The sequence below is a fragment of the Pygocentrus nattereri genome, chromosome 27 (assembly GCF_015220715.1).
Source record: "Pygocentrus nattereri isolate fPygNat1 chromosome 27, fPygNat1.pri, whole genome shotgun sequence".
In the NCBI taxonomy this organism is placed as follows: Eukaryota; Metazoa; Chordata; class Actinopteri; order Characiformes; family Serrasalmidae; genus Pygocentrus; species Pygocentrus nattereri.
Genome location: NC_051237.1, coordinates 19,394,274 through 19,415,869, shown reverse-complemented (window position 1 = coordinate 19,415,869; position 21,596 = coordinate 19,394,274). Strand labels below are relative to the sequence as shown.

Sequence of the window (21,596 nt, the reverse complement as noted above, 5' to 3'; positions counted from 1 at the left end):
TTAATAAAACATCTGTCCTTTACTAGTCAAACAGATTTCACTATAGAGTTTTACTTAGACAATGCAGATTTAAAGCTTTTGAGAAGCATTTCAAAATTTCAGGTCTCTTGAATATAACATCCTGATATACAGTCATGTTGCTTATATTCATATGTGGAGCATGCTTCAAAGTAACAGTTGTAATTATGAAGCCATTACAAATAAAGAGTAGGGTTGTGAATAGTTCAGCATTTTTTCATGCCATAACAGGTTCTGCTTGGGGAAAATAGGGCAAGGGGCCCACACATGTAGTTTTCAGGGGACCCAAAATTCTAAACAGTGCCCCTGCTATTAGTATGAATATGTAGTAAAATGCTACTAGTAAAAACTAACAATTTAGAAAAATCCCATCAACTATCATACAGAAAATATGCAACCACAGGTACACAACAGCCCTGTAACACTTTCCAAAAGGCATCTAACCATCCATCCATCCATCCATCCATCATCTTCCGCTTCTCCGGGGTTCGGGTCGCGGGGGCAGCATCCTGAGCAATGAAGCCCAGACCTCCCTATCCCCAGCCACTTCCACTAGCTCCCTGGGAGGGATTCCGAGGCGCTCCCAGGCCAGCTGGGCGATATAGTCACGCCAGCGTGTCCTGGGTCTTCCCCGGGGTCTCCTCCCCGGTGGACTTGCCTGTGACACCTCCCAAGGGAGGCGTCCAGGAGGCATCCTAACAAGATGCCCGAACCACCTCAACTGGCTCCTCTCGACGTGAAGAAGCAGCGGCTCTACTCCGAGTCCCTCTCGGATGACCGAACTTCTCACCCTATCTCTAAGGGAGAGTCCAGCCACCCTGCGGAGGAAACTCATTTCAGCCGCTTGTATTCGCGATCTCGTTCTTTCGGTCATTACCCAAAGCTCATGACCATAGGTGAGGGTGGGAACATAGATCGACCAGTAAATCGAGAGCCTTGCCTTATGGCTCAGCTCTTTCTTTACCACAACAGACCGGTAAAGAGCCCGCATCACTGCTGACCCAGCACCAATCCGCCTGTCAATCTCCCGCTCCCTTGTACCATCACTCGTGAACAAGACCCCGAGATACTTAAACTCCTCCACTTGAGGCAAGAGCTCATCCCCGACCCAGAGAGGGCTCTCCACCCTTTCCCGCGTGAGAACCATGGCCTCGGATTTGGAGGTACTGATCCTCATCCCGGCCGCTTCACACTCAGCTGCAAACCGATCCAGTGAAAGCTGAAGTTCACGGCCTGATGTCCCCAATAGGACCACATCATCTGCGAACAGCAGCGATGTGACCCTGAGGTCACCAAACCGGACACCCTCCATCCCCTGACTGCGCCTAGAAATTCTATCCATAAAAATTATGAATAGAATCGGTGACAAAGGGCAGCCCTGACGGAGTCCAACTCTCACTGGGAAAAAGTCTGACTTACTGCCGGCCATGCGAACCAAGCTCCTGCTTTGTTTGTACAGGGCCTGAATGGCTCGTAGCAAAGAGCCATGTACCCCGTACTCCCGAAGCACCTCCCACAGAATACCCCGGGGAACACAGTCGAATGCCTTCTCCAAATCCACAAAGCACATGTGGACTGGTTGGGCAAACTCCCATGAACCCTCGAGAATCCTGGAGAGGGTAAAGAGTTGGTCCAGTGTTCCACGACCAGGGCGGAACCCGCACTGCTCCTCCTGGATCCGAGGTTCGACTATAAGCCGGACTCTCTTCTCCAGTACCCTTGCATAGACCTTACCAGGGAGGCTGAGGAGTGTGATTCCCCTGTAGTTGGAACACACCCTCCGGTCCCCCTTTTTAAAAAGAGGCACCACCACCCCAGTCTGCCAATCAAGTGGCACCACCCCCGATGTCCACGCAATGTTGAAAAGGCGTGTCAGCCAAGACAGCCCCACAACATCCAGAGCCTTGAGGAACTCGGGACGGATCTCATCCACCCCTGCAGCCCTGCCGCCAAGGAGCTTTTTAACTACCTTAGCGACTTCGGCCTCAGTAATGGACAAGCCTATTCCTGTGTCCCCAGACTCTGCCTCCTCACTGGAGAACGTGTCGGTGGGATTGAGAAGGTCCTCAAAGTATTCCTTCCACCGCCCAATGACGTCTTCAGTCGAAGTCAGCAGCACACCATCTCCACTATATACAGTGCTAGTGGCACACTGCTTTCCCCTTCTGAGTCGCCTGACGGTTTGCCAGAATCTTTTCGGAGCCGACTTAAAGTCACTTTCCAAGGCCTCACCGAACTCTTCCCACACCCGGGTTTTTGCCTTGGCAACGACTGAAGCCGCAGATCGCTTGGCCTGTCGATACCTGTCAGCTGCCTCTGGTGTCCTACAGGCCAACCATGTCCGGTAGGACTCCTTCTTCAGCTTGACGGCATCTCTCACCTGGGGTGTCCACCACCGGGTTCGAGGATTACCGCCCCGACAGGCACCAACTACCTTGCGACCACAGCTACAGTCAGCCGCTTCAACAATGGAGGAGCAGAACATGGCCCATTCTGAGTCAATGTCCCCCACCTCCCCCGATATCTGGTCAAAGTTCTGACGGAGGTGTGAATTGAAGATCAATCTGACAGGTTCTTCTGCCAGACGTTCCCAGCAAACCCTCACTATACGTTTGGGTTTGCCTGGTCTGACTGGCATCTTCCCCCACCACCTGATCCAACTCACCACCAGGTGGTGATCAGTTGACAGCTCAGCTCCTCTCTTTACCCGAGTGTCCAGTACACATGGCCGCAAGTCCGCTGACACGACTACAAAGTCAATCATTGAACTGCGGCCTAGGGTGTCCTGGTGCCATGTGCACTTATGGACATCCTTGTGTTCAAACATGGTGTTCGTTATGGACAAACTGTGGTTTGCACAGAAGTCCAAAAACTGAACACCACTCGGGTTCAGATCAGAGAGGCCATTCCTCCCAATCACACCCCTCCAGGTCTTACTGTCATTGCCCACGTGAGCGTTGAAGTCCCCCAGTAGGACAATCGAGTCTCCAGGAGGAGCACTTTCAAGCACCCCTTCCAAGGACTCTATGAAGGCTGGGTATTCTGAACTGCTGTTCGGTGCATAAGCGCAGACAACAGTCAGGACCCGTTCCCCAACCCGAAGGCGTAGGGAAGCTACCCTCTCGTCCACCGGGGAAAACCCCAACATACAGGCGCCGAGTCGAGGGGCTATGAGAAAGCCCACACCTGCCCGCCGCCTCTCACCATGGGCAACTCCAGAAAAGAAAAAAGTCCAGCCCCTCTCTAGGAGATTGGACCCAGAGCCCAAGCTGTGTGTTGAGGTGAGCCCGACTATATCTAGCCGGTATCTCTCGACCTCGCGCACCAACTCAGGCTCCTTCCCCGCCAGTGAGGTAACGTTCCAAGTTCCAAAAGCCAGTTTCAGCAACCGAGGATCAGAACGCCAAGGCCCACGCCTTCGGACACTGCCCGATCCACAATGCACCGCACCCCTACTACTGCCCCTCCCATCGGTGGTGGGTCGATGGGAGGGGGGACTCATGTAGCTCCTTCGGGCTGGGCCCGGCCGGGCACCATGAGTGAATGCCCGGCCACCAGACGCTCGCTGGCGAGCCCCTCCCCCAGGCCTGGCTCCAGGGTGGGGCCCCGGTAACCCTGATCCGGGCAGGGTACACGAGTCCTGCTTTGTTGTCCTCATAGGGGTGGTTATGGATCACACTTTGTCTGGCCTGTCACCTAGGACCAGTTTGCCATGGGAGACCCTACCAGGAGCTTTTGCTCCAGACAACATAGCTCCTAGGGTCCTTCAAGCACACAAACCTCTCCACCACGATAAGGTGGTGATCCATGGAGAGGGGCATCTAACCAGTAGTTCATAAATACATTTTCCCTTGGCTTTAGACACACATATTGCATTAATAATTTCTTCGGCCATTAATGTTTAAATGCAGAACAATGTGAGTGGTGAGGAGGAGTATTGTGTTTCTCGGCCAATATTCACACTACCGCAACTACAGAAAATGTAGACTATGCCACCCAGTACATGTAAACAACAGTACTTTCACACTTTGTAAAGACTTGTGCTATTAAACTTTCTCAAGGCAATTAAGTAACATCATGATTGAGGAAAGCTAGTATTAGTTTTTGGTTTGTGATGATAAATATATTACTACATCAGCAGACAATGTATGTTATTTTTTACATTTTTGACCAAAAAAATGTAAACTGCAAGTGTCTATACATGAGAAACAACAATTTAAACTCTTAAAAGGCCAGAACCTGTCCACTGTTCCACACTTATATTAGGTACTTCTTTAATTTCAGAATTAATTACACCAACCAGTTTGCATTATAGTTCATATAACTACTGAATAATAAGCCTTAGTATGTAATAAGCCTGGGATTTTAAGGGGGTTGAATCCTCAATTCCTAGTAATTATTGAACATTAAAACTAAAAAGAGAGACCTATTAGAGGTTAAGAGTTATTCTGTGAGGCATTGGAATTACATTCTGTATTAAAAGGTTTAAATCTTCACTTCCAACTATTTGACATATGCGTGTCATGTCAAACAAGGACAAAATCATGACAAAAAGAGTGTTTTTTCCTTTAGTAAAACAACCCTAACTTTTTGTCCAATTCAGATAACAAAATATAATAAAATATCTTCCAAACACAAATGTGGCATCAAAAGTGTTCAGTAAACATGAACCACTGTTGTCATAAATTGCTTAACTTACCACGCTGACTTTGAAGGTGTAGAGGAGGTCGAAGGGCAGCGCAGCCACCAGGTCTATGATGAACCAGGTGGTCAGGTAGTGGATGCAGATTTGCCGCGCATTGAAGATCACCTGGCCCGACTTGCTCACGTATGTGGTGCGGAAGCTGAGCACGATGTCTGCCATGATTCAGAAATAGCACAGAGTCAGCAGGTTCAGCCCCAGCACTCTCTTCCTGGCACAATCTGGATGATCTACAGTCTGTCATGCAGAGCCAGAGCCCTCTGAGAGGAGCTCAAATCAGCAACTGTGTAGTAATTATGTGAAAAGGATTAATGAGATGAAAAGTAATGTGCTTTTAACTACAGCCCGAGGGTCATAGAGCTTTAAAAATGGACAAAATTCTGACTTCAAAATGACAGCTACTAATGTTATAGCTATGCAGTGTAGTTAACCCTGTGGAACTGAGCACCTTGCCAGTAATCCATTCTGAGAATTTAGAGATGGTCCCTCAGCCTTTAAAGTAGCATCCGGAGGAGTTACAGAACATGCATGTCCATCCTGAACCAGGCGCATAATAGTTAACTAACACTATTACTAAAACAAAAACTAGCAGTGAAAAAAAAATGTTAACTGTAATAAAAGTAAACAGTTTGTTTGACAGTTTTTAAAAACACAGCAGCTGAATCAAAACTACAATCTACACTGCAAAACATGGAATTGCTGAGAAAAAATCTTTTTGTGTGTGAATGAGAGTTTTTGGTTTCGTTCTGTGTTTGACTGTCTTTAATAAAAGGTTGAAAAGTGGACAGATTCTCTGTCCAGAATCTAGTTCAAAATTTAGTGCTTTAGAGTCACATCCATGCAAACAGTATACAATAAGATTGTACGTTGTGCAGTCATATGCAAAAGTTTGAATATTCTCGTTTAAATTACATTTGGTTGATTTTCTGAGTAAAACACCCACTACAATAAACAACCTTAAATGTGCTGTAATACTGCAGATTTTAGTGCACAATAAAAATTTTTAATTGAGTTATTATATAACCAAAATATAAATAACCACATTTTGTGTTTTATGTTTTAATTGTTTTATTTGTTAAATTCCCCAGTGTGTTAAATAAAAAAAAAAAAAAAAAGTAATTGTACATTAAAATGTGCAGAAGTGTGTTCTCTGTGGAACGTGTTAACTTTTTTTTACTTAATAAAATAAATAAATAAAACACACTGTTTGACAGAGTGCACAAACCTTTGCATACGGATATACTAATAAGGATCTGGTGAAAATTGACAATCCAAAAAATTAAGAGAACGTCAAAAGATGGATCTCAAATCTGACGTGCTGGACTGTAATGCAGCTTTTGCTATTTCATTGTCAGACTGTAATTAACATTATAGACTATGTTAGCATTATTACTGGGTTTCATCCGTGACTATAGAGCATCACAACAGGAAAACAAATGACAGCACACAGAGGAGCCTGCATGTTATAGGCCTATAAGCTGTAGTTGGATGAACAGTTGGCTTATCCCAGTCATCCTCAGTTAAAAATCTAGCACAAAAATACAGAAAAACAGTTCTCTGGCTAATTGAGGTGCTCACATGGTAAATCAGTTTTATCAGAGTAGTGTTGTAGTACTCAAGTCTAAATTAAACTAAATTAAATCATCTGGATTTTGACTTCTTGACATTTGAACTCGGTCCAACTGAACCAGCCAAGTCCAATGCTTCGGTCTGAGGTAAATAGGAGTCGAATTAGTATTGAATATAAACAAAACCAGATAAACAGCACTTTCTCTGTGTACTAAACTTTTTGTTTTGCGCTGCTCTTGAGCTGAGACACATTGCTAGGATACAGAAAGAAGCAGTCAGAGCTGGAAAATGAAACTGAAAGCTTCAACTGCTGCTTAAAAGGTGTAATAAAAAAGACAATTTTATTTATTACCTGCTGTGCTCATGTGACATGATAAGTAATCGTATGTTTCAGTTTTTCAATTTATAACTATTAGTAATGAAGGTTATTTATACAGTTTAGCACATCACTTGGCTGTATACCTGTCAGCTCTAATCGGTGTTCTGATGAATTGTTTGCTTTGTCTGAATGTCCTACCATTTGTATATGCTGTGTTATTATTGATAATGAATGTAAAATTAATTACAAATTAATTTGATTTTATATTTTTTGTTCTGAAAAATCTCAATCTTGTCTCGGTCTTGACTCGAGATTCTCGATTCTCGTCCATTTCTGATCTTGGTCTTGACTCGGCCTAAACTACTAAAAGCCTTGGTCTTGACTTGGGCTTGAGCTTGAACTTGACTACAACAGTACCGCTGAGGTGTTGAATAAAAATCGTAGCAGTGTGAGATCAATAAAAGAAGCATAGATGAGGCCACGTTTTTAGACTGAACTCATTACCAATGATGAAGAGGATCTCCACAGCAATGTCGCTGACCGTGGTGCTGCGCGTCAGGTCATCATCTCCAATAAAACACACATTGTACGGCACAGTCACAGCTACGTAGAAGGTAGCAAGTAGAATTAGCCAATCCCAGCCGGCCTTGAACGTACTGAAGTGAAGGAGGATGAACTTTGACTTCTTGGCATCTGCAACTTTATATTCAGGCAAGGCCGGCGTGTCTCCAAACACATTCTTTTACCATGACAAGGAAACAAGGGAGAAAATAAAGATGGAGAAGCTGTGGGATCATATGTTTGCAGGCACATTATCATTTTATGGTCCCCTGAATTATACTACTGTTCAAAATACTGGAATCACTTGATACATTCAAGCTAGACGAAACCTGAAATCTGAGGATATTTTGATGTTTATTCAATACAAACACATCTAGATAATTGTAAACTTATTTTGTGTGAAAAGTGAAAATAAGTTAACAAGCTTACTGAATATGGGATGTTCAGTAAATTTTAGTGCACAGTTACAATTTAGTTGCTATGTTTAACATACTGGAAAAAATAAATGTGCAGACACATTGTCTCTGTAGAGGATGTGGTATTTTATTTTCACTTAGAAAATCAACAAAACATATCATTTGACCAGGGGTACCCATTTAACAATTTTCAAATAAGAAGCTTCAAAGCATCATAGATGTTCATTTTCTGACAAATTCATTCTTGATATCTAGCTCTGTTAATTCTGGACACATTTAAAATATCAGCATCCTATGGATTATTTGAAATCTAAGTTGTATGAAGATTTCTACTGCATGAAGAAACCTATGGAAGTTCTATTAGGATGAGCATTGCTTTAGAGTAATGTTATACATGCATGTGCAACGAAATTGATGTTACATCCTTGAAAACATTGATTCCAAACTTTTGAACAGTGTTATAGTTTCCTACCTCATCGCACTTAGTTTTTCACTCATTTACTCACTGATTCTATAATGCATTCTCTCTTTCCCTCACTCCCTTACACATTCTCACCTTGTTAAGTTTGATTTTGCTCTGTTTCTGCCGGTTGTGTAGGTGTCCTGAGATGTGGTAGAGGACGGTGCTGGAGCGCAGCCGAGCTGAGCCAAATGGGGACCCACCCTTAACCTGTCCACGACGACGCTCTGGGAAAGGGGCATAGAAAGTCACCTTGAAAACCAGCACAATCTACGATAATCACAGCACTGAAAATGCAATATGCTGTGGTTGTATAGCATAGAGGATAACATCATTGCCCCTTACACAGATGTGTGATTCCCCATTCAGGCAAGAATTCCACCAACACAGCAAGACTTCCAATGCTATATTGTACTACTCATGCATGGGTGTAAAGATGATGCCACCCCAAAATTTCTGCCACGTCATTCTGCCATCTTGCTGTGGGGTGGGTGCTTATGTCTTTCAGATCAGAGCTTCACTATCAGTGATCAGCAGAACAACAGTCCAACCACTTTGGACAATCTTAGACAAAATTTGACAATACAGCCACTCTACCACCCCCTGCCCCCGCCCCCCACCTTACACATTTACACTGGCACCCTGCTGAAACTGCCTGTCACCCCTTTGCTAGCTTGGAAACATTTTCTAGATGTGCCACTGCTCTTATTAAAAACCGCTCTTAATAAAAAAGTGCCCACAAATCATACATATCAAAATATAGGTGTCAAAAGGGTTCTTTGGATCAACGCCATAGAAGAACCACTTTTGGTTCCTTGAAAAGCACCTGGTTCCTTTAGTGGCTGGTTGACTCAACTGAAACGACTCAATAGAAAATGCCATCAAAGTCAGTTTGGCCCCTTTTTATTTGTGTAGAGTGTAGATACATGTCAACAAAACCATAGACAATCACAGACAAGACACAGACAATACACTGTTACACGTTTAAGCACAGACACAACAAATGTCACCTTAAATCTCATAATTTTTCCAAATAAGAAGCTCTTTCTGAAAGAAGGTTTACATAAATATGAACACTCAGGCGTCTCTCGGCAGCAGACTCGACATTTCCATTGAAAAAGGAACTTTACATAAGCTGCTGTGAATAATATTTGACATCCCCCGCCATTCTTCTTTTCTATGCTAGCATCAATGCTTTACACGTTGAATAAAAAGGGAGGTAATATTTTGCAGTTTTCTGATGCAAAAGGAAATATATGCTTGCTGTTATTTTCATACAAAAAGCAAATACGAGTTAGGGAGTAGTTGTTTGTCGTGGTTTTATTCACAATGTCCTGTTTTTCACTTGTGCTGACCCCTATATTGAACCTCCAAATTGTTGTTACACAAAAGCAGGTGCAACATTGTGGAAAAAGTCTTTCTACACCTGACCTGCTTAAATCTAAATGATATTAAAGCTTACTCTGAGGCAGGTAAAGCCAGGTGCTGAAGGTTTTAAAGGAAAAGTTTGTCAAAAAGTTTGTTTCTTTGCAAAATATTTAGCCAATTAAGTCACATTGACAACTTTACCCCAAGCCAAGACATGCTTGCTGTCCAGACTTTGCTTCTAGTCATTTTATCATGGGACCTATGAGGCTAATGCGGCTTACAAGTAATTAACATCAGGTAACCTGGATGAATCATCACACATTTGCCTCAAACCATGTTGAAGTTGTTAAGTAATCACAAATAAGCTGGCTTATGTGTATTTTGAGACTTTACGAGAGGCCGCTGTCAATTACAATGGCCAAGGTAGTATGTCACATGGCTAAAACAGCAATAGCAGTTATAACAGTCGCCAAGCATGTCTTGGCTGGTCAGCTACATCTGGGGTAGAGGTTAAAATTACCATGAAAAAGGGTTAATGCAGAAAACATCTGAGTAGCTGCCAACTTTTCTAGCCAGAGGCCCTGGCACACAATATACCAAAAGAGAGAAGAGAATGGATGGATGGGGAGATAGATGGTGAGACAACTTAAAAGGGGGTGGGGGCTGGGGCTGACAGCTATTACCAAGAGGAAGAGATCATATCAAGCTGTGGGACCCAGCAGAGGAGAGCAGAGACAGAAAGTCATCCATAAAAGAGTGCAGTCAGCAGGGAGTCCAGCAGCACTATGCTTATAATAGACCCTAATGAATCCAACCCCAATTTACTATCACACAGCAGGCCAGAGAGAAAGAGAGAGAGAGAGAGAGAGAGAGAGAGAGAGAGAGAGAGAGAGAGAGAGAGAAAATAACAACAGAAAGACAAAATGGGGGGTGAAGGTGAAAAGGGAATAACAAGAGAGATAAATGACCAAAGCAGGTGAGAGAAAGGCTGTGAAAGAGAATGAGGGTGATTTGGGGATTCCCTGTGCTGCGTCCTCTACAACAGAGCTTCAGGCCAACAGCAATCTAGGTTACTAGCCAAATGGGAAAAAGGTGTTTTCTAACAGCCCCTGAAATCATTCACCATCTCTCACCTACAAATGACTTAACACTGACATTTCTACAGCATATTACAGAAATGAGTTATACTGCAAATCTCTGTATGCCTATATGAATAATAAGAATACAGTAGTGAGTAGTATGTATGTCATGATACTTTTAAAGGCCCATATCCTACATTTTTTGCACATTTAACACTTTGTGTCAAAAATGATCATACAAAATTTTACATAATCATTTTCTGACCTTTTTATCCTTTAGAATTAAACAGGCCATTTTTGTTAGAATTAAACAGGCCATTTTAAGACTCTTTGAGTCTTAAAATATTTAAAAATATTTTATTTTATTTTATTATTATCCTTATTTTGTTGTAAATAGTCTAGAGATTTAGCTTTAATTTTTATTATTTATAATGTTGATAAGGTTTATACTGTTTCCCGTTTCTACTACTGAGTGCCTTACTCCTGTTACTCTGCTGCTGCTGTAATAATGTGAATTTCCCCGCTGTGGGACTAATAAAGGATTATCTTATCTTATCTTATATATTTAAATGAGTTCTGTTCTGATTGGCTGTCTTGCATTGTGCTTCATTCAAAAAGCACTCAGTGCTTATAAGTTCAGTGTTAACAGACAAGGCTAAACTAATATAGGCTGAACAGGTGTATTTTTTATATATGTACCACATGGAGAGGGTAGTGAATGATAAGTTTATAAACAATGTTATGTATTACTTTTAACTCCTTTATTTAAAAGAGGCAAGGGAATTTCAGCCCTAAGACATGTTCATGAACTTCCACCCAAAACCTAAACCAGATCCTAAACTTAATTTCCACACAAACCTAAACATAACCCTAATATTGTGAAAATCAAACACAAGCAAGACTTTCCCCCAATGTCATCTGGATGGCAGCATATGTTGCTCCAAAATCTGTATATATCATTCAGCATTAATGATGTCTTCATAGATGTGCATGTTATCCATGCCATGTGCACTAATGCTCCCCTATACCATCACAGATGCTGGCTTTTAACCTGTGCACTAACAAGCCAGATGGTACGTCATCTCTTTAGCCTGGAGGATGGGATGTCCATGATTTCCAAGAAGAATTTCAAATTTGGATTCTTTGAACCACAGAACATTTTTCCACTTTGCCTCAGTCTATCTTAAATGAGCTTGGGCCCAGAGAAGGCAGCAGCATTTCTGGATCCTGTTTATATTTGCTTCATTCTCTGCATGATAGAATTTTAATTTGTATTTGTGGATGCAGAAACAAACTGTGTTCACAGTGTTTTTCAGAAGTGTTTCTGAGCCCATGCAGTGATTTCCACTACAGAATGGTGTCTGTTATAATGCAGTGCTGACTGAGGGCCCAAAGATCACCTTGTTCCTTGCATACAGAGATTTCTCCATATTCTCTGAATCTTTTAGTGATATTGTGTACTATAAATCACAAAATCCCAAAGTGCTTTGCTATTTTCTGTTGAAAAATGTTATTGTTGAATTGTTGTATAAATAAATCTTCACCTCTCCATGGATCACCACCTTATCGTGGTGGAGCGGTTTGCGTGCTTGAATGATCCTAGGAGCTATGTTGTCTGGAGTAAAAGCTCCTGGTAGGGTCTCCCATGGCAAACTGGTCCTAGGTGACAGGTCACACAAAGTGTGATCCAAAATTCCCCCTATGAAAATAATTAAAAAACAGGACTTGAGTACCCTGCCCGGAACAGGGTTACTGAGGCCCCACCCTAGAGCCAGGCCTGGGGGAGGGGCTCGCCAGTGAGCGTCTGGTGGCCGGGCATTTACTCATGGTCCCCGGCTGGGCCCAGCCCGAAGGGGTTACATGAGTCCCCCCTCCCATCGACCCACCACCAATGGGAAGGGCAGTAGTAGGGGTTCGGTGCTTTGTGGATCGGGCAGTGTCCGAAGGCGTGGGCCTTGGTGTTCTGATCCTCGGTTGCTGAAACTGGCTTTTGGAACTTGGAACGTTACCTCACTGGCGGGGAAGGAGCTTGAGTTGGTGCGCGAGGTTGAGAGATACCGGCTAGATATAGTCAGGCTCACCTCAACACACAGCTTGGGCTCTGAGTCCAATCTCCTTGAGAGGGGCTGGACTTTATTCTTTTCTGGGGTTGCCCATGGTGAGAGGCAGAGGACAGGTGTGGGCTTTCTCATAGCCCCTCGACTCAGCGCCTGTATGTTGGGGTTTTCTCTGGTGGACAAGAGGGTAGCTTCCCTACGCCTTCGGGTTGGGGAACAGGTCCTGACTGCTGTCTGTGCTTATGCACCAAACAGCAGTTCAGAGTACCCAGCCTTCTTAGAGTCCTTGGGAAGGTCGCTTGAAAGTGCTCCTCCTGGAGACTACTGTCCTACTGGGGGACTTCAACGCTCACGTGGGCAATGACAGTGTGACCTGGAGGGGTGTGATTGGGAGGAATGGCCTCTCTGATCTGAACCCGAGTGGTGTTCAGTTTTTGGACTTCTGTGCAAACCACAGGTTGTCCATCATGAACACCATGTTTGAACACAAGGATGTCCATAAGTGCACATGGCACCAGGACACCCTAGGCCACAGTTTAATGATTGACTTTGTAGTCATGTCATCGGACTTGTGGCCATGTGTTTTGGACACTCAGGTAAAGAGAGGAGCTGAGCTGTCAACTGATCACCACCTGGTGGTGAGTTGGATCAGGTGGTGGGGGAAGATGCCAGTCATACTGGGCAAAGCCAAACGTATAGTGAGGATTTGCTGGGAAAATTCTGGCAGAAGAACCTGTCAGATTGATCTTCAACTCACACCTCCGTCAGAACGTTCTGCTCCTACATTGTTGAAGCGGCTGACTGTGGCCACTGTAGCTGTGGCCACAAGGTAGTTGGGGTGGTAATCCTCGACCCCGGTGGTAGACACCCCAGGTGAGAGACGCCGTCAAGCTGAAGAAGGAGTCCTATTGGGCATGATTGGCCTTTGGGACACCAGAGGCAGCTGACAGGTATCGACAGGCCAAGCGTCCTGCGGCTTCAGTCGTCGCCAAGGCAAAAACCCGGGTGTGGGAGGAGTTTGGTGAGGACTTCGAAAGTGACTAAGTTGGCTCCAAAAAGATTCTGGCAAACCATCAGGTGACTCAGAAGGGGAAAGCAGTGTGCCACTAGCACTGTATATAGTGGAGATGGTGTGCTGCTGACTTCGACTGAACAAGTCATTGGGCTTGTTGGGAAGGAATACTTTGAGGACCTTCTCAATCCCACCGACACATTCTCCAGTGAAGAGGCATAGTCTGGAGACACGGGAATAGGCTCGTCCATTACTGAGGCCAAAGTCATTAAGGTAGTTAAAAAGCTCCTTGGTAGCAAGGCTCCAGGGGTGGATGAGATCCGTCACGAGTTCTTCAAGGCTCTGGATGTTATGGGGCTGTCTTGGCTGACAAACCTTTTCAACATTGCGTGGACATCGGGGGCGGTGCCACTGGATTGGCAGACTGGGGTGGTGGTGCCTCTTTTTAAAAAAGGGGACCAGAGGGTGTGTTCCAACTACAGGGGAATCACACTTCTCAGCCTCCCTGGTAAGGGCTATGCAGGGGTACTGAAGAAGAGAGCCTGGCTTATAGTCGAACCTCGGATTCAGGAGGAGCAGAGCGGGTTCCGCCCTGGTCGTGGAACACTGGACCAACTCTTCACCTTCTCCAGGATCCTAGAGGGCTAATGGGAGTTTGCCCAACCAGTCCACATGTGCTTTGTGGATTTGGAGAAGGCATTCAACTGTTTTTCCCGGGGTATTCTGTGGGAGGTGCTTCGGGAGTACGGGGTACATGGCTCTTTGCTACGAGCCATTCTGGCCCTGTACAAACAAAACAGGAGCTTGGTTCGCATGGCCGAAAGTAAGTCAGACTCGTTCCCAGTGAGAGTTGGACTCCATCAGGGCTGCCCTTTGTCACCAATTCTATTCATAATTTTTATGGATAGAATTTCTAGGCGCAGTCAGGGGATGGAGGGTGTCCGGTTTGGTGACCTCAAGGTCACATCACTGCTGTTTGCAGATGATGTGGTCCTATTGGGGACATCAGGCCATGAACTTCGGTTTGCAGCCAAGTGTGAAGCGGCCGGGATGAGAATCAGTACCTCTAAATCCATGGTTCTCAGGCAAAAAAGGGTGGAGAGCCCTCTCTGGGTCGGGGATAAGCTCTTGCCTCAAGTGGAGGAGTTCAAGTATCTCGGGGTCTTGTTCACGAGTGATGGTACAAGGGAGCAGGAGATTGACAGGCGGATTGGTGCTGGGTCAGCAGTGATGTGGGCTCTTTACCGGTCTGTTGCGGTAAAGAAAGAGCTGAGTCACAAGGCAAAGCTCTCGATTTACTGGTCGAGCTACGTTCCCACCCTCACCTATGGTCATGAGCTTTGGGTAATGACCGAAAGAATAAGATCGCGAATACAAGTGGCCGAAATGAGTTTCCTCCGCAGGGTGTATGGACTCTCCCTTAGAGATAGGATGAGAGGTTCAGAGTAGAGCCGCTGCTTCTTTACGTTGAGAGGAGCCAGTTGAGGTGGTTTGGGACCTCCTGGACGTCAGGCAAGTCCACCAGGGAGGAGCCCCCGGGGAAGACCCAGGACACGCTGGCTATATCGCCCAGCTGGCCTGGGTGCGCCTTGGAATCTCCCCCGGAGAGCTAATGGAAGTCGCTGGGGAAAGGGAGGTCTGGGCCTCATTGCTTAGGATGCTGCCCCCGCGACCCGAACCCCGGAGAAGTGGAAGATGATGGATGGATGGATGGATGGATGGATTATATCTTCATCATTCTTTTCAAGATTCAAAACCAATTATTTGTTTATTTCCAGGTTGAAAAGAGAACAATGCCAAATTTTCAATGTGGCCTCAGACTTTTGGATTCCACATACATACAAAAACACACATACACTAACCTTCCTTCTTTTCCTCAAGGAATGCTTTAGCCTTGGTGTCCGTGATGTCTTTAAATGAAGCAAGAAAGAGCACAACATCTCCTTTCTCATTCTTAATCGGCACAACGTCCAGTAGACACCAGAACACAGAACCTGTATTACAGAAGAGAGAGAAAAAAGGAGGATAGCATAACACACACTCCAACAGACACAACTCACACACATACAGACACACAAACACAGCATGACGATGATTTGAGAGTAAATCAGTGGGCAGGATATCCTAAGAGCCTGCATGCACATAAAAAAAAGCATGAAAGATCCATCACTTTAGAACTTCTGTGAACAACAAGACCATTACACTATCCAACCATATGTGTGTGTGTGTGTGTGTGTGTGTGTGTGTGTATACGCACACATGCTCTCACCAGCAACCATAGCCTGTTACTGGGAACCTCAAGGGGATTTCCATCTGATTGCTTGCAGCTGGTGAGATCTTTGTCAATTCTCTTGTTTCCAGGTGAAAAAATAGTCTCACCATTACCAGCAACAGAAATGAGTGAAGAAAAACAGCCCTCTGTTAAACAGGTGAGGAAAGGATGTAAGATGCAAAAGCTGGAATATTTCTATTGGAGTGCCACTGGGGGTCCTTGTTTTATATGCAGCTAAATAACCCGAGAACCAGCCATTCTAAGGGGTTCCCAGTGTTCACATGATCCAACTGCACTGCAACATTCAGCCTCTAATGGAATCCTTTTATTGGCCTAAATCAGATTAGTCTATTCAGATTGAGGTGTTTACATGGATGTATTCTATTCCGATTGAGCTATTAGTTGGATTATTAACGGATTATGAGGCTGCATGTAAACGTGGCTACTGTGGGGGACAACCGTGTGCCCTAACTGATCTCATGTAATCATAGGAAGTGGGGATGCTGAAAGAGCAGAAACACCTTCAGTTTTTAGGATCGCTTAACTGCAACTGCTAAAATATTTTTTTAGAAACTCAGATCTTATATGCACTTGTTTAAAAGTTTGTATTTTTATGTTTTATTCAGATATTTTTAATAACTGCAATAGTCACACACAGTTTAAGTTAATGCTTCATCAAAGCAAGTCAAAATGCTTTCCTTGACAACTGCTGGCTGTTCGGGAATGGGTTGTTAAAATGCAAGCAAGTTGAGGTGTAATTTTTGACTAACTTCATCTCCCACTGGATGTTCAGGCATTGGATCTCAGTGTGAGGCATAAGCCACATTTACATGCAGCCTGATGATCTGTTAATAATCTGACTAATAGCTCAGTCAGAATAGAATACGTCCATGTATAAACTTCAGTCGGATGAGACTAGTCCAATTGAGGCCATTTGCATTACAATTTCTATCTGAATGAACGAGGTGGGTAATCCTGCAAATAATCTTTTAAATAGAAGAACAATATCCGTGTAAACGCCTGTATCCGATTACATTTCCAACGGAACATATAACTACGTACTGCGCATGTGCGTTCGTGTCATAGCAAAAATTTATAACGTTCAACATGGAGGGAGCAGGACCTGGTCTGCTGAGGAGACAGAGTTTATTTTTTGAGCTTTAAAAGACGGCAGTGGCGGGCGTCCACCTTACGTGAAGTAAACGTGAAGTATGTTTCCTCAGTCTGCCACAATTTTAAAGTAATTAAAAACATGTCTCAGTCTGGCTCAACTCATGTAATGCTCATTGTCATGGTGACGTCTACACTAAGTGGTACTGTACGTATGCGCATCATTTTGGATCTGATTTCTTGTAGTGCGCACGTAAACTTTTCTGAGATTTTCATCAGATTAATGAGTAAAGGGCATATAAACACCTCAATCTGTAATGGGAATGTAGTCAATCGGATTGGCAAAAATCTCTGTATATAAACATAGCCAATGAACACAATCGGCTTCTGCATATTAAAAATCTGATTGGTTTCTGCTCAGCTTATTTGCATAAAGTTTGTCCAGAAGAGAGCAGAGAGCAGTGTATGCATCAGCTGTTTGTGTCAATTGTTTGTGTATATTTTGTCTCTTGCCACATCATAGAATATTATGATATGTTCTATTGATGTAAGTTAGTAAAAAAAAAGAAAGACAAATCACTTTGCACAACGTCACCGTTCACATCATGTAAAGTTTCAGGCACTGCCAACTAACAACTAACAACACCTACCTGCGTCCCTGAATGTAACTGAAAACATCAACATCCAAACAGACTACCAACATCAAAAACTGAATAAAAGTTGAGAGCGGATTCAACAACCACTACAACATTTTGCTACATATTTAACACTAATTAACCATTTAGCAGTTACCACTGTGCTATTATCAGTTCAGTCACTTCTTGAACAGTGCAGTAGGAGCAGGGGAAGTGCTGTAAACACAGAGCAAACTGTGGAAGCATCTAATCACGCTAATATGAAAATGATGGATAAAGATCCATGTGTGGAGGAAGTGAGAGATAGTTATTTTAAGGTAGTTGTTTTTTAAATATTTCTCCTAGTGATTTTATAGGTTTTCAAATAGAATCTGCCATTCATAATTGTAGTCAGGCATAACTGGCTGTTTAAATAAATATTGAAATTAATTTTGAGCATAATGCTCCATAGAGTGAAGCTGATTAACACCAACTAGTCTACTTCATTGCAGTTACTGTAACCAGAGACACTGTAGTTACCATAAGCAGAGGCACAATGATGTTCAAATATAACACAGGACTGCTGACCTCACAATTAAATGTTACTACACTGTTAGAAATAAAGTTTCTGTGTAGGTACATTTTTTATTTATCAAGGTGCAAACAAAGTAAATGTACCCTTGAAGGTACAACAGTGGTTTTAAAGTCCAATTTGTGCACCTTAAAAAAAAAGTCTTTACCAGGTGAAAAGTACGCATTTGTACCTTTTCATGGCCTTAAACTGTTTTTCTTTTCTTTCCACAGATTATGTGCTTCAACTGATCAAATCCAGTAACCCAACCACCTGCCCGCTGGATGCCATCCCATCCGCATCATTCCAGTCAATCTCCAAGGATCTACTGCCTTTTTCTCATTAACAAGTCCTTGCCATCAGGTGAAGTTCCATCAATTTTCAAGACTGCAAGAGTACTTCCCATCCTGAAGAAGCCCATGCTTGACAGCTCTGATGTCAACAACTACAGACCGGTATCACTCCTTTCTTTCCCTTCAAGAATTCTTGAACGTGTAGTCTTTAATCAACTGTCTCTCTTTGTCACACAGAACCAGTTTGGCTTCAAACCAGCACACTCAACAGAAACTGTTCTTATAGCAGTAACCAAGAAGCTCCAGTCAGCAAGATCAGCCAAACTGTTATCTGTCCTTCAGTCTCCCCAAGTTCAACCACGTCACCCCACTGCTCACTTCACTGGCCTCCTGCAGCTGCACGCATCAGATTTAAAACCCCAATTCTGGCCTACAAAGCCAAAAATGGACCAGCCCCTCCCTACTTGATGGCAATGGTGAAATCTCGAATTGAACCATGAACCCTTTGAGCTTTGAGTACAGCTTGGCTTGACATGCCAACCTTCATGGAGCGTGGAAGACAAGCATCAAGACTGTTCTCTGTACTGGCACCAGGTGGTGGAATGAGCTCCCACTGGCTGTCCGTACAGCAGAGTCTCTCAAACGCAGACTGAAGACACATCTCTTCATACAGCACTTAAATGAGCACTGATTTAATTCAGTGTATTCATTGTAATGTATTGTACTGCATTTATGTATTGTATTGTATTGTATTGTATTGTCCAACTCCATTATCTCTGGGTATCAACAGTGACTTTTTCTTTCTAGCACTATCTGAACTCAGGACTGGTTTTCTCTCTAGCCTATTGGTAACTAGCACAGATGCTTTCTCTAGACAGACAAAGCACTTTTGTAAGTCCCCCTGGATAAGAGCATCTGCTAAATGCTGTACATGTAAATGTTTTAAAACAGAAATAGAAAACAGAATAAAATATAAAGTCTGGAGATGAGATGGGGTGTGTGGAGAAATTTCAATGGATTATGGTACAATTATGTTCCTTGACTAAACATACTGAGCTGTACCAGGGTTGAGGGTTTTAAACATTTTAAACATTTATTTCTGAGATGTATAACAGCTGAGGAGCACTATGAATAGATGTCTGGGAGGATGGTGGAAGACTGTTATTTTTTGTTTTTATTTCCACAATATTCAACCCTTAGCCAGTTTATTACTTAGCTTTATTATTTTCTAACTGTCTAATTGCTTAGCTAGTGAGTAAGTTGCCTACACTAGAAACAAGTACAACTCAATTCTCATAATCTGCAGTTGCACAGGGAAACGCTGTCACCTCATCAAAGTTGGTAACTGACTTCGGAACATGAGTGCATTAGATCAACTCAGCAACTCAGTGAGAGGGATTAAAGTAGCTTGCTGTACTTTAGCTTGTTGGTAAAGAACAGTGTGTTTTTGCCTCACCATTCTTTTTGTAGAACATGATCTCCTCTTTGAGTTCACTGCGTTCCTCAAGTGCAGCGTCCACGTGCAGGATGACGTGTTCACTGGTCTCAGGCCCATACAAGAACTTGCAGGCACAGCTCTGCTGCATAACCTCAGTGCGCGCGAAGCCTGTGAGCTCACAGAAGCCATCGGAGCAGTACACGATAGGAAACCCCTTCGATACCTGCGCATTGGCCAGGATGAAATTGCTATCTGTGGCGAGAGAGAGAATATAAGACAAACTAGTAAGAATAAGACAGACCCCACCAGCGCAACACACATGCACATACATACACACACAAGATCTAACTACTAGCCTAATCTATAAATAACAAAAGAAAGCATTACCACTATTTTACTATTTTACTGATAAGCTACCAATGTTATTACTTATTGGCACTGAGAAGTGACAGTCCACTGGCATCTCTATCATTTACCATATTATTAAGTCTATCATCCTGCTGCCTCTCATTTTGTCTGAGTGTCTGTTTCCTCATCTGAGCTGTCCTCATTCACCTTCTCTTATTTTTACACTTTATTTGCTGTCATTTTTTCCTCTTTCAAACTGTCTGGCTCTTGTTTTTGATATTAACTTTCCTTTTGGACATTTGGACATTTGAAGCTGATGTATTTTGTTGCTTTAAAAGAAAGTGAGAGAAACCAAGGTTGATTTGAAGTGAGCTTTTTCTTGTTTTTTCTCTGTCATTTACTTGGTGTGGGTGGTAGAACTTCATTTTTGTCCTCTCTGCACTGGGAGAGCATTAACCGGAGGATAAAAAAAATAAAACAAGATCTCACAGGCTGTTTAAAGCGGTGATAATAATGGGAGCTGCAGCACTTAATGTTCACATTTAGATACACAACATTGTAGCATCCCGTTACTTGCTGCACTGCCTCTGAGAAACTCAGGAGGTGTGGCCATGCAAAGGATCATATGAGGAGGCTCATGGAAGGCGAGCACTCTCTAGAAAGAGGACAAATTGTTGTTGTCAGTTAAAAGATGTCTTGTGTGTTGTCACGTTATTTTGTGTCTGGGCTGCGGGTTGTTGTGTGTAGTGAGGTCGAAGCCTTTGACTACTGATGACCTCACCCCCTGCTTTAGCTGTATGTTATGTGCCTTTGTGCCTGGTGTTTAATAGAAGAACACATTTCGCAGCAGAATCATGGCTGTGTCTTTCTCTCCACCAACAATACTATATCATCAAAGCACTAGTTTTAGTGCACAATAATACAATGTTCCAAGCAAATGGATTGTACAACCCCAATTCCAATGAAGTTGGGACGTTGTGTAAAACATAAATCAAAACAGAATGTAAATTTTCAACTTATATTCAATTGAATACACTACAAAGACAAGATATTTAATGTTTAAACTGATAAACTTTGTTGTTTTTTGCAAATATTCACTCATTTTGAATTTGATGCCTGTAGCACGTTCCAAAGAAGTTGGGACAGGGGCGTGTTTACCACTGTGTTACATCACCTTTCCTTTTAACACTCAATAAGCGTTTGGGAACTGAGGACACTAATTGTTGAAGCTTTGAAGGTGGAATTCTTTCCCATTCTTGCTTGATGTACAGCTTCAGTTGCTCAGCAGTCCGGGGTGTCCGTTGTCGTATTTTGAGCTTCATAATGTGCCACACATTTTCAATGGGAGACGGTCTGGACTGCAGGCAGGCCAGTCTAGTACCCGCACTC

General features: G+C 43.4%; 1 protein-coding gene across 2 annotated transcripts in view; it reads right to left on the bottom strand.

The window, feature by feature from the left end:
• Positions 1-21,596, bottom strand: part of kcnh8 (potassium voltage-gated channel, subfamily H (eag-related), member 8) — a 121,363-nt gene that overhangs the window by 81,621 nt on the left and 18,146 nt on the right. For both annotated transcript variants that reach the window (XM_037535540.1, XM_037535541.1), the window contains exons 2-6: positions 19,878-20,111; positions 15,424-15,555; positions 8,142-8,272; positions 7,113-7,347; positions 4,718-4,875 (exon numbers count right to left, since the gene is read on the bottom strand). In XM_037535540.1, the coding sequence (XP_037391437.1) occupies positions 4,718-4,875; positions 7,113-7,347; positions 8,142-8,272; positions 15,424-15,555; positions 19,878-20,111 (890 nt within the window). The remainder of the gene's footprint in view (positions 1-4,717; positions 4,876-7,112; positions 7,348-8,141; positions 8,273-15,423; positions 15,556-19,877; positions 20,112-21,596) is intronic.